The 13165-nt window shown below is 39.1% G+C and overlaps 1 protein-coding gene across 5 annotated transcripts in view; it reads left to right on the top strand.

Annotated features, from left to right (window-relative positions):
• Nucleotides 1-13165, top strand: part of Mipol1 (mirror-image polydactyly 1) — a 297757-nt gene that overhangs the window by 277362 nt on the left and 7230 nt on the right. For 2 of the 5 annotated variants that reach the window (XM_052738573.1, XM_052738574.1), the window contains one exon: nucleotides 3408-4200. The exons of the other annotated variants lie outside the window; for them this stretch is intronic. In XM_052738573.1, the coding sequence (XP_052594533.1) occupies nucleotides 3408-3474 (67 nt within the window). In that variant the 3' untranslated portion in view covers nucleotides 3475-4200. Of the gene's footprint in view, nucleotides 1-3407; nucleotides 4201-13165 lie in introns of those variants that run through there. 5 annotated transcript variants of the gene reach the window in all.

Consider the following 13165-nt stretch of genomic DNA (forward strand, 5'->3'; position numbering starts at 1 on the left):
CAATAAATTTCCAGTTAATAATAGTAATTCAATCCTAGAGCAATTCAGACAGAATGCAGAGGGAGGGCTTTGGTAATTTTTTCAAGCATAATACGTTGGAGAGATGAGGGACTTCAGTCGTCAGGCCCAGCATTACATGCCAACTCCAAAACCCACTGCCTGCATGGCACCGATCAGTTCCCCTAAGTAGCCTTTGTTTCTGCCGCCTTCTGATTATAATATCGTCTCTGTAGAGGTATAGTGAACATTTCTTGGCACATAGGCATTCCTCATTTACTATTATGTACATACAAAATATGTCACAGGACTCCTTCATAGTGAAACATGGGAGCAAAACACATAAAAGTGATAAATAACTTACAGATTACAATTTTATGGAAAAGCTAATTTCATTATAGTGCATATGTAATTATATAACTACAAAGGAAAGATTAAATTCTCAATTGGAAAAATAGGATTTCTACCGAAATAGTTGTAAATTCAGTCTTCAAGTTGTATAGAAATTCCATTAAAACAAATAATAGATTTTAACCATGTATTATTTTCTAAATGAATTAGCATGAATTTGCTTTTTTGCAAAGTGTGCTTGCTTAAAAGAAGTTAAATGTGCCAGCAAATTCTTTTTTAATTTGACCTAGGAGATGGGTATAATGACCCTACTAAGACAGATTATCCATTACCATGTGATCTGAAATTTATAGGATTCTGGTAACCTAAACATTAACAGAAATGTCTTCAAGATAAAAACAAGGAAAGAAGGCCCAGATTTATCACAATTTGCCTCACAGCCATTCTGAGAGTTTTTGTCAGTCAGTCCTTCAGTTACTTCAGATTCAAACTGCCTAGTCCTCACTATAGCCCTTTCCTGTCCCGTGAAACCCTCATGAATATGTTATTGGTTAATACTAAACAGTTGGGGCCTATTTTAGTGAGCTCCATGATATTTTGTAAAATAGGGTGGTAAAGACTAGCCTACAGGCAAATCCTGTAAGATGTTGAGCGTACACACAAACCTTCCTGTTGGCACAGCCTCGGATTGGCAGGTGTATTCCATCCCTACAGAAGAAATAGGAGCTTCATTGTGTTTCAGAAGTCAGAGCATTCTTACAAAATGGAATAGTTGACATTTTTCTCATTTTTGAGATCAAATTTTCATAAACCATTTAACCTGGATAGGCTGAGAATGTGGTTGATGCACTTGTTGTTGAAATATGGTAGAGACATTGCAAAACATGATATTTAAGTATTTCCTCCTAACCTCTTACCTTAGCAAGATATCCGAATGTATAGAGGAAAGAAAAGTAAGACATGTTATCTGTAAAGAAAAAGCCAAAAAGAAGTACTGCATAGATTTGTTCGAGCAATTTGGTATCCTACTGAGTCTGGTTTTATAGTAATAGTAATTATAATACATCATAGGACTTACTTTCATTTTTATAAGGAACTTTTCTTACTGCTTAGTATTATGAATGATATGAGGCAGGGATATATTTCATTAACTGAAAAACAATATTTTATGTTAGTAATGGCTTGAAATATTATTAATGATTTGCTAAGATTTCTCCTGGGAATAATTTGTTATGAGTTGGTTCAAGACCTTGGGTTTTAGTTCAGTGCTATAGCACTTGCCTAGAATGCACAAAACCCTGGATTTGATCCTAATATAGCCCCAAAAGAAGTTAATTAAAGTCATAACTGGAATTTAACAATAAATTTTTAGTATTTTTAATTCACCCTAGAACTGGTATACCCCCTTCCACAATTCAAGTTAATAAAGCTTTGCCTTAAAAGATTTATGTACTCCCATCAATTGAAATCTTTGGAGTTTGTCAGGTAGGTCCGTTTCACCACTTGGCAATGTGCAGTAAAAACAGGCTAATCGGTGAATGCAATGGATTTTTCCATGAATTGTCTAAGTCAGGTGTTTTTTGTTTTTTGGTTTTTTGAAACAGGTTTTCTCTGTGTAGCTTTGCGCCTTTCCTGGAACTCACTCTGTAGACCCGGCTGGCCTTGAACTCACAGAGATCCGCCTGGCTCTGCCTCCCGACTGCTGGGATTAAAGGCGTGCGCCACCACCACCGCTGCCTGGCCTAAGTCAGGTATTTGTACCCCTAGACTGTTTTTAGTGGCTCTGCCTTATCCACATTTAATTTATAAAGCTGAAAAAAAGGTATAATAATAAACGAGTAAGATTTACATTTCACTCTTGAGACCATTGTTACATTTCTAACCCAAGACTCCCAGGGTCCTGGGTGTGTGTGTCATGGCCCTCATCACTGATAGGAGGATTCCTGCTATGCGCAGTCATCCACTAAATGTGCTCTGGTTTCCAATGCTGCATGCAGTTGATTGTCTGTCCCTTACTGCGCTCTCAGTCTTTAGTGTCTTGCTCTGTACTTTGTTTATTTGTGAAGGGCCATATAAATGAGGCACAGGGGAGCAGAAAAGACTGTTGCTCACTGGTCTCTGTGGAGGGAACACAAGACCATTGGTTCTCATTTATAAAGAAGGTTTTTCTGTCTATGACATCAAGAGAGAGGTTTGGCTGAGTTTTTGTGCTTCTAATAAAGAAAAGAAAAAAAACTGAACTGCTGTTCTGACTCCATCATCTTTTGTTAAGCAGAGTTGGCTGGTCCACAAGAGTACGCTTTTTCTCCATACAATAGCTGAAGAGCACTACAGAATCCACATCTGAACGTTAGGTGGTTGTCAGTTTAATTAGCAGGTTTTTAATCAACCCAAAAGATCACTTTTCTCTGACCAAAAAGCATGTATATAGGTAACTCCTAGTGTGTACTACTCAGAATAGGAACTTTAAAAAAAGTATATAGCACTAGAAGTCTGATTGTATCCATGTCAAATCCCATGTACGTTTTATTCCCATGCTACTAGAACATTAAATTTTACATGTCTTTATTTTAATCAGCTGACTGTGAAGAAGAAAGTGATTTGCTGTGCAAGAGCTGTGCTGTCTACCAACTAATGCACCATTTATTCAGCTAAGGACCAACCTCAGTCTGCTTAGATGTCTGTATTGAAAGATGTGGTTCTCTTACAGATACCTGCTTGAAGCTCCTCTTTGCTTGACAGGCCATCTTGTCTTTAGTAGATAATTCATCCACAACTTTTATGCAAGTAGATAAATATATTCAGACGAGTGGTCTGTATACTTTGTGTGACATCTAACTAACATAATCAAGAATCTGAGTTAAAATTCATGCTGTACTGTTTTTTTAACCTCAGATTCTTAGCACTCTGTGTGTCTCTCACTCACAGCAATGCTTGTTTCTTAACATGACTACCGGAATGAGCTGGTCACAAGCACATGCTCTTCACTGCAGCCAGAATATTCTCGATAATAATTGCACTTTTCTTTTTCTTTTTCTCTTTCCCCTGCCCGTCCTTAGGTTAGAAAGGCTGGTGGATGTCCTGAGGAAGAAGGTTGGAACAGGGGCTGTGAGGACAGTGATCTGACTGAAAAACACCCAGTCTGGGGCAAGCAATCACATCTGGTGGCCAGGCTGCTTCATTCAACACTGTGTAAACACTAAAAGCCTTAACTTAGCAAACAGTTGTTAGAAGTGGGACACTCCAACCACATTCCAAGCTGAGATAAAATCAAATCACAAATGTTTAACCACTTTGCTGCTGACTTCAGCTATTTATCCAAATATATTAACTACGGGCTTTTACCAATTATAACGCCACAGCTTGGTTTGTAGCTGTTTTATATTTGTGCCTTCAATGTAATTCTTTCTGCCGGTGTACTATAAAAATGTGTGAAGTCGGTCAGGATCGTACCCTCGCATATGGCCCTTTCTGAATCGAAGTGCAGTAAAGTAAATATTGTCTAAGCCTTAATCCACTGTGTTAGGTCACAACTTCAAATAAATGCGTTTTCAGTATAGAGTATATTTCTTAACTGATGGGAGAAGTTCAGACATGAGAGAATGTAGCCTACCTTCAATGTATGTGTGCAGCTTTTGTTTTTAATATGGAAGAATATTAAGTATAGATGCCATAAATTAAGTGTATACTTTGCTTTAATAGTACATTAAGATGGCAGCCATCAAGGCATGGGTTTGTTTCACTATAGAAACACTGTTTTCAGTAAAAAGATTATTAATGTGCACTTGATTCACTATAGATAATATGCACTGTTTACAATAAAGAGGTTATTAATATGCGCTTCTGTATACATATTATTGGTATTCTTTTAATGTTGAGTACAGGTAATTATCTGAGCGTCATTTAAGCTTTAGAAATAACCAAGTTTCTGCTCATAGTCTGGGACACTTTGGGCTTGAAAATTAGCATGTGCCAGTCAAAGAGCGTGTCTAGCCTAAAAGGCAAGAAGACATCAAACATGTTAGCATTCTTGCTATTTTTTTAGATTATGATTTTTGGTGTGGTAGAAGAGAACCTAATAGATAATATACAAAAAATATAGTGTCCAAATATGAGGACTTAGAAAAAAGCATTCTTGCAATTTGGTTCAAGTTATCCACTTTTGAATTTATTTAAGACATAAGCCACTTCTCATCATAGATGTTATGAATATTTATGGAGAATATTGTCAGTTTTACAGATTGGATAGCTGAAAGGCCATTCCTGGAACAGGATGAAACGAGCAAAAAATATTGAGTTAGTGAAAATTTTATAGGCAGAAACTTTTCTAAGTTCCTAATTCATCTGTAAGAATGAGCTAAATTATTTATCATTTCCTGTTTTCAGGATAAATATATTCAGAATGACAGGCTACACCATTCTTCCATATGCCATTGGAAAAATATCCTTTTTATGTATCTTTTAACTGTAGAATATTCTGAGGCCCTTTGTCATAAATGAAATATGAATCAGAACACTAACATACTCTGTTTCCTCCTTACTAAATCTATAAAATGAAGCTAACGGATAATTAGAATCATCTCACTGCATTCAAATTTGAAATTCGCTCACGCTCTTAGTGATTTTTAAACTATGAGAATTAGAAGATAAATGATAGCAGGCATTAAAAGTAAGTTAACTGCATCTGTTCCGTGGTCACAGAGAGTCTCACAGCCTCTGATAGACCAGTGACCACTTAGTCACAGAAGCTAGTGCTTGAGTTGCTTCCTTGGGCTCGGTAACAACGCCCTGTGTGAAGACACAGCATCTCGTAAGTTACCCAGGGGGTACAGGTAAGTAAAGAAAAAAAGCCATTCCCGACTGCTCTTAACATAATCACAGGTAAAGCTGAATGTTCAGTTTGGTCTTGAGAAACAGACCCTTTCCTTAAGTTATTTACTCTGAAATCTTAGAATACACATGGTGAAATAAAAACATTTTACAACTTCCAAACGTCACTTAGAGCAACCGGTTCCTGGACAGTTGTACAGAGCAAGGTACTAAAAAATGAAACTCAGAGAACAATTCCGACACCCACTACTCTTCAGCACAGGTGTCCCAAAGCATTCGACACCAGCCGAGGCAACGTCTGTCTTGATTTTGCACACTTGAGAATGCCCTGCAGCAGTCTTCCACGGCATCGCTGTTTTTTATGAAGGAGTAACCACTGAAAACCAAGGTGCCACTTCCTGAGAAGCTGGGCAACTGCCGAGAACGCCACTCTACGCAGTGTTTTCCGCTTTAGGCATTACCGTGTCTGTTCCTAGAGGAGCATGGGAGCTCCCTTTTTAAACTAAGCAAGACTTTAAAGAAAAGACCACTATTGGTCATAACACTTGATCTGCAAAATCATCATTTCACATCTTTTTTTTTTTTTACTCTACCAATAGCCACGTGATAATTACTATGCAGATTTTAGCGTTGGTTTTTATTGTTTTTCTGGTGATTGTTATTGCATTGATTCTGATGAGGAAACAAATGAAGAGCCTCTTGGAATTTCCGAGGACTGAGGTCTCAAGACTGACCCCCATTAAATTATAGGGCTCTCAGCCTCTCTGTAAGAAATAGTATGGTAAATATTTTTATTTTTCAATTATTTGTTGATTCTTGAGCATTTCCTGTTAATCATATTTAGCCCTAACTCTTCCCAGATCTTCCCTACATCCCTACCTGCTCCAATTTGGATCTTGTTTTATTAAACCCAGCAACCTCATTTGTGCTGTCCATGTAACTTTTCATGTAGGGCCATCCACTGGACATAGCAAAGATGTCAGTGTCTGCCACTAGAGAGATGTCTTAGTGATCAAATTGTTTACTGCCCTTGCAGAAAACCCAAGGTTAATTCCCAGCACCCAAATCAGGTGCCTCCTAACTATAACTCCAGTCTGGGAGATCCAACACCCTCTGACCTCCATGAGCACCTGTATGCACACAAGACACATACAACTCAAGTAGGCACACACACAACCATAAATACAAAATAAATAGGGCAGCCATTAGAAGTGATGTCTCAAAAGATACATTTTTGATTTCTGTAATCTCTGCTACTATTGTTCTCTTTCCTCTTTACACATATGCAGGAATTCTCTAATAATCTAAAAAATTATATGCATCTCTTTCTGTGTTTTGAACTACACACATCAATCCCTTGATGTTATTCTCATCTTTGCATGGACTTTGCCTCACTGAAATATGGGCAGGAGTTATTCTGAACTGCTTCTAATGTGATCTGTTCCAAACACCTAACACTGCAGTGGTATAGAATGGTAGAGTGTATTTCCATGCACACTCTGCTTCGTACAGCACATATTTGATTAAAAACAGTTATAGGCAAAGTAATGGGTTACAAGCAACATATAAGCATTACAACAGAATCAGTGATTAATATATAATAACTTTGATTTTGATAAATAAGCCATTGTGTTTAAGGTAATCAAAATAGTAAAAAAATACTTTATGAAATAAATATTTTAAGCTTCTGCTTTATGTATTTCATTAACCAAATAAACTGAAGAATCTTCTTATTGGGTCACTTACTAATAGAGTTTTTATTTCACACACCCAAAATAAAAATAGGTTTAAAAGAGGCTTGTAGCTTTAGTATGAAAAGGGTTACATAGAAATACCCTTGTGCACAGTTTTTAGAGATCATAATAACTTCTTAATGTTGCCACCTTCACATGGTGATTACACATCTGGCATTCTATGGTGAAATAACTGTGACAGATGTTCAATCATCTTCCATGTGATTTGAATGATACACTGATTTTTCACATAAAACAGTGTGTTCTTGGTAACTCGTTCACAGCTAACCCTGTATTTGCACATTGCATACATAACCACAGACACACACAAAAACACGTTCGCCTCTTTAAAGCTGATTTGTAAGTCAGTTGTTAGGCTCCGGCGAGTTCAGCATCTTGTGCATGTTTTATTGGAAGTGCATGTGGTTTCTGGGGTTTTTAAACAAATACATGAAATGGTTGAAAGATTTATATTGCCCATGCTTAGCTAAATATGTCATCTCTAGAAAAGATGTGATTTATTTTGGCACTGTTCTAAAACTCAAATATTTTAAACATTTGTTGAGTCGGAGCTTGCACATTTGAACTAGTAGCATACGTTCCAAACTAGCATCTCAAGTTACCAAACGTTTTGTAATCCTTTTACTGAAATAGCCCTCTCTGAAAAGCTTTTTCTCTTTCACTGTGTTCTTCAGTGTGAGTTTAAATTTATAAAGGTTGAAGTTGTTTTTAATGTAGGGTTTCGTAAAGAGAGTTTGACAATGATAAATGTATGTTTTTAAGAATCACTAAAATAGGCCGGGCGGTGGTGGCGCACGCCTTTAATCCCAGCACTTGGGAGGCAGAGCCAGGCGGATCTCTGTGAGTTCGAGGCCAGCCTGGGCTACCAAGTGAGTCCCAGGAAAGGCGCAAAGCTGCACAGAGAAACCCTGTCTCGAAAAACCAAAAAAAAAAAAAAAAAAAAAAAAAAAAAAAGAATCACTAAAATGATTTTTACTAATGAGAATCCTTTGCAGAAGCCTTAATGCACTTGCTCTCTTGATTCTGTTGTTTTCTAATGTCTTTTCAGAATATGCTGGTGCTTTGGAAGCCACTAGTTTAATTATCCAATTATTAACAAGGATATATTTTAATGCACCAACTCAAGGATGTAAAACTTGTATTTACTTTTTATTCACATAAAAATCTCCTATCTCAAATCCTACATGTTTCAATACAGTTCCTACATGTTGATCTTAATCAAATTTATAAGTGTGCAATGAAGACATTGTACTAGATGTACATTATGAATTATATTGCAGTGAAGAAGATCAAGTTGCTATCAAACTATTTATTATTTCCTTAATAAAGATAAAAGTTGATATGAGCGAATGTATTAGGAACCCTACGAGCCTCTCAAAACTGTTTGGATCTGAAGTTCTACCGCACTCAGAGAGTCTCTCTGCAGCTGCTTCATGAGCAGGGCTCCCATGGTGCCTGAGATCCCAGGGCAGGCCTTTTCCATCAGGCCAGTGGCTCCCAGCAGCTCCTCTGTGGGCCAAGAGTTTTGCTCTTGAGTTGCCCTTGTCAAGTGTCTAGTTTGCTTCTTTGTGTGGCTTTTTGTACCTTTCCTTTAGCAAAATCTGTGGTCAGTGTATGTGTGTTTTATGCATCTTTTTCTTAAAAACTTGCATTCTGGGGGCTGGAGAGATGGCTCATTAGTTAAGAGCACTGACTGCTCTTCCAGAGGACCTAGGTTCGATTCCCAGCACCCAGATGGCAGCTCACAACTGTCTGTAACTCCAAGATCTGGCACCCTCATACAGATATACATGCAGGCAAAACACCAATGTACATAAAATAAGAATAAATAAATTATTTAAAAATTTGCTTACTTAGGGGCTGGAGAGATGGCTCAGAGGTTAAGAGCACCGACTGCTCCTCCAGAGGTCCTGAGTTCAAGTCCCAGCAACCACATGGTGGCTCACAACCATCTGTAATGAGATCTGGCACCCTCTTCTATATACATAATAAATAAATAAATCTTTTAAAAAAAATTTGCTTACTTAGATGACCCCAGCAAAGACTCCTAGCAACAATGGATGTGTAGTCTGAACTGGCCATCTCCTGTGATCAGACTGGTGACTACCCCAATTGTCATCAGAGAGCCTACATTCAGGAACAGATACAGAGACCCAAAGCCAAGCACTGGGCCAAGCTCAGGGAATCCTTTTGAAGAGAAGCGGGGAAGGATTGTGCGAGCCAGGAGGGGAGGCAAGGCCTTCACAAGGGAACCCACAGAAACAACTAACCTGTGTTCACAGAGTCTGGACAACTAGGGAGCCTGCATGGGACCGACCTAGACCCTCTGCATAGATATGACAGTTGTGTCATTTGGTCTACTTGTGGGACTCCTAGCAGTGGGAGCAGGGACTGTCCTTAATACTTTGGCTGGCTTTTGTGTTGCCTTGTTCAGCCTTAATACAAGGGGATGAGCTTAGTCATACCTCAACTTGATATGCCATGCTTTGACACCCATGGGAGGCTGCCCCTTTCTGAACAGAAACAGAGGAGGGGTGGATTGGGGGGACAGAGGGGAAAAGGGAGGAGGGAGAAGGGAATGGGAGGGTAGGAGGGAGGGGAAACAGGTCGGGGTGTAAAATGAATGAAGAAATTTAACAAATAAAAAATTGCTTTCACTGTTTCTGCTACAAAATATGACAATGGAGATGGAGGATAAGTTTCCAGGCATACCTACTAAGTCACTAGAACTCTTAAGAAGAAAAAAACTATTCAAATGTAAAATAAGTTATGGTAATAAAATATTAAAGAGAAATATTATCTTTATAAGATGGAGAAAAGCCCAATGTCATGTAGTAGATCTATTTCTAACTTTCTGAGGAACCTCCACACTGAGTTTAAATGCAGTTACATAGAACAGAATCATGATGTCCCTACTGTATATTATGGGCTGGCAAATAAAAAGCCTAGTGCTACCTCTTTTGGAGTTGTTGGCCACTGAGATCCCATAGGCATCCCCCCAAATAGTACAGACTATTGCAAATGCTCTTGGTTACCCTCAAGAACTTGGTTGTAAGATTCTATTGCTGAAGATTCCACATACTTGAGTCATAGAACATGGAGAAATCAAGCTGGTACTGACATGGAAGTTTCATCCTTACTGACTAGCTTTCAGAGTACTTGAAGGTGCTATGCAAACCACTGGAAGAAAAAAGTGATCATCAGCCTTATCCAGATGTGAATTTTGAGAGGTATAGTAACAAACAACCTGTGTAATAATGGCACAAATGTCACGGACATAACCAACCATCTCTGGTTGGATTTAAGGCCCACTCCATAACATGAAATCTATATCTGGCATCATTATCTGGAACAAGAACCTGTTGCTAGACAGGTCATAGTCCCCAGGCAAGCACCTATTACTATTCTGCTAAATGGAGACAGTATTAAAATCACTCCTAATGACTTATCAGTATACCCATAGGTTATTGCATCTGTCAGTCCTCACCAGGGAAGCTTGTTTCTACAACACTTGGAGCTTAACACAAAGACCACAACTGGTCAAGGTGCAGAGAATAACAGCCTGCAGTATGTTATTAATGGGACATGTGTATCACACTCCCTCCTCCCAGGGCTCCAGGATTGTTACAGAAGAGAGAACAGAAAGATTATGAGAGCCAGAGGTGGTGGATAGCTTACAAGAAAACAGTATCTTCCAGAACACAGCATGGCAGTTGCACATATTAAATCCTAGTGGTATACATAAGACCTGTGCAAGCTAAACCAGACAAAAGCCCAGCATGGAGATGGGGCTGTCTTTCTCTCTCTCTCTCTCTCTCTCTCTCTCTCTCTCTCTCTGTGTGTGTGTGTGTGTGTGTGTGTGTGTGTGTGTGTGTGTGTGTGTGTGTGTTTGCATCCAAGATGAAATACAAGTGGCCAGTAAACATGAAGAAAACGTTCATCTTCACTAGCCACCAGAGAAATCCAAATTAAAGCCATGTGGAGATTCCCTCTCACCTCAGTCAAAAGGGCAGTCACTAGGAAAACAATGGGTTTGGGGAGATGGCTCAGTAGGGAAAGTGTTCACACACAAGCATGAAGACCTGAGTTCAGAGTGCACCTGGAGTGACAGGGGCACAGGAAGATACTTGCACACTCACTGTCCAGTCAGCCTAGCCAAAACAATGATCTGTAGGTTCAGTGAGAGAACTTGACTCAAAGATAAACTGTCTTTAAAGGGAGGGAAATGAATGAGTCAGAGAGTTGGATGTTAGCCTCTGGCCTTCCCACATGCCTCCAAGGGTGGGTACACACGAAAGTGCACACACACAAGAGGCAGAGGAGGGAGGAAGAAGGAATAAAAAAAAATGCTGGTGAGGATGTACATTGCTGATGGAATGTAAACTAGTCCAGCCAGTTTAGAAATCAGTATGGGGATTTCTCCAAATATATCTTCCATGTGACCCAGCTATCCTACTTCTGGTCGTTTACCCAAGGACTCCAAGTCAACATTTCACAGACACTTGCACGTCAGTGTTTATTGCAGCACTATTCACAATGGTTGAGCTACAAAACCAACATTGGATAAGGAATAGATAAAGGAAATAGGGCGTATATACACAGTGGAATTTTTAAGCCACAAAGAAGAATGAAGTTAAGACATTTGAAAAAAACTGGCTGAAACTGGAGATAGTGGTATTAAGTGAATTAAGGCAGTCTCTGAAACAAATGATTGATTTTATATAGATACAGGAAATCGTGTGTGTGAGAGAGAGAGAGACAGAGAGAGATGAAAATAATCTGTCTGAGGGAAACAATGGGAGGCAAATGGGTGAGAAAGAGGATGGTGAGGGTGCAGAGAATATTCTCAGCATGCAATACATACCTGTACAAAAACGTAAAGCAGTACGTTAATTAATTAAAAAGATTTGCTGGGCATAATGGCTCAGGCCTGCAAACTTGGCATTCAAAAAGTTGAGGCAGGAGAATTCAAGTACAAAGACAGCTCACTCTACATATTCATACCCTGTCTCAGGAAAAATTAGAAATAACGATTAATAATAATAGTAATACTGATGATGATGATGATGATGATGATGATGATGATGATGATGCAGAAACCTGTAAGCAGTACTTCTGCTGTGCTGGAGTATTGACTCATGATAGAACAGCAATAAAGAGATTGTGTAATTGACACTGTGTCGTGAACTGAGGACCTACACACACATCACAGGACAGTAGAAGTCTGGAATAAAGATTCTATGAAGCAGTATTGTCTAAACTGTGATATTATTACCTTTAAAGAAGAAGGCTACTTCAAGGCCTTGTTGCTACATTTACTTCTCATGCATATACAACAGCAATAATATACACATTATATCCACCTGGACCATTCTTTTTCTCTTACCTATGGGTATAGTAGAATGCCATTGGGAGTCCTTTTATTGCTCTGTTCCTCTAGCGGAGTGGCAGTGTTTAGTTTTCTCCTATGCCCATGGCCTATCCAGTCTCAGCTCCTTGACCACCTGAGCAGTGTCATGCATGGAGGGGGCCAATGATTTTTGAGGTGATTTGCCTTGAAAAAAAAAGAAGAAGAAGAATGGAAACGCATCATGCTGGCCCTGTGCTTACTGCCCCCAGTGCTCCCTTACTGCCCCGGTGCTCTTTGCTGAGATCCACTCCCACCTGTTACCATTTTTGCCGTGTCACCAACCACAGTGCTGTCCTCTCGGCTTCCGTACGTCCAAAGATGTCTCCTTTGCTGCCTGCTGCCCACGAAGACACAAAATGCTAGAAACAGAGTTTTAGGGTGAAGAGGCATGCCCCTTCCTCCCAGTATACTTCAGACATGGTGGCATCTGCAGATTCTCCCATTCTTGTTTGCACCACGGGGAAAGAGAACTAGTTTAAAAAGGTCTTTTATTCCTTCCTTCCGCTATAAAGGCATCTGTGGAATCCTTAACTTCGGATTGTATACTTTTGCATTCTTCAATGGCCTGTTGGCTGTCCCCCTTTGCCTATCTTTTTTTTTAATTTACTAGTCATAGTGACATTAAAATCCAAAGGGGGGCCAGAAAGAAGGCTCATTGGGTAGGGGAACTTGTCACCAAGCACGTGCGTGTGAATATAAATATATAAATGTAATTACTATAAATCCAAATGTACAAATTCTAATATCTGAATTACCTATGAGTCTATTTTCTATCGTCTATTTTTTTTCTCTTGGCATGCCTATTAATTTTTTATTCGGTGAC

Source organism: Peromyscus californicus, unplaced genomic scaffold (assembly GCF_007827085.1).
Source record: "Peromyscus californicus insignis strain IS unplaced genomic scaffold, ASM782708v3 Scaffold_15__1_contigs__length_86483966, whole genome shotgun sequence".
In the NCBI taxonomy this organism is placed as follows: Eukaryota; Metazoa; Chordata; class Mammalia; order Rodentia; family Cricetidae; genus Peromyscus; species Peromyscus californicus.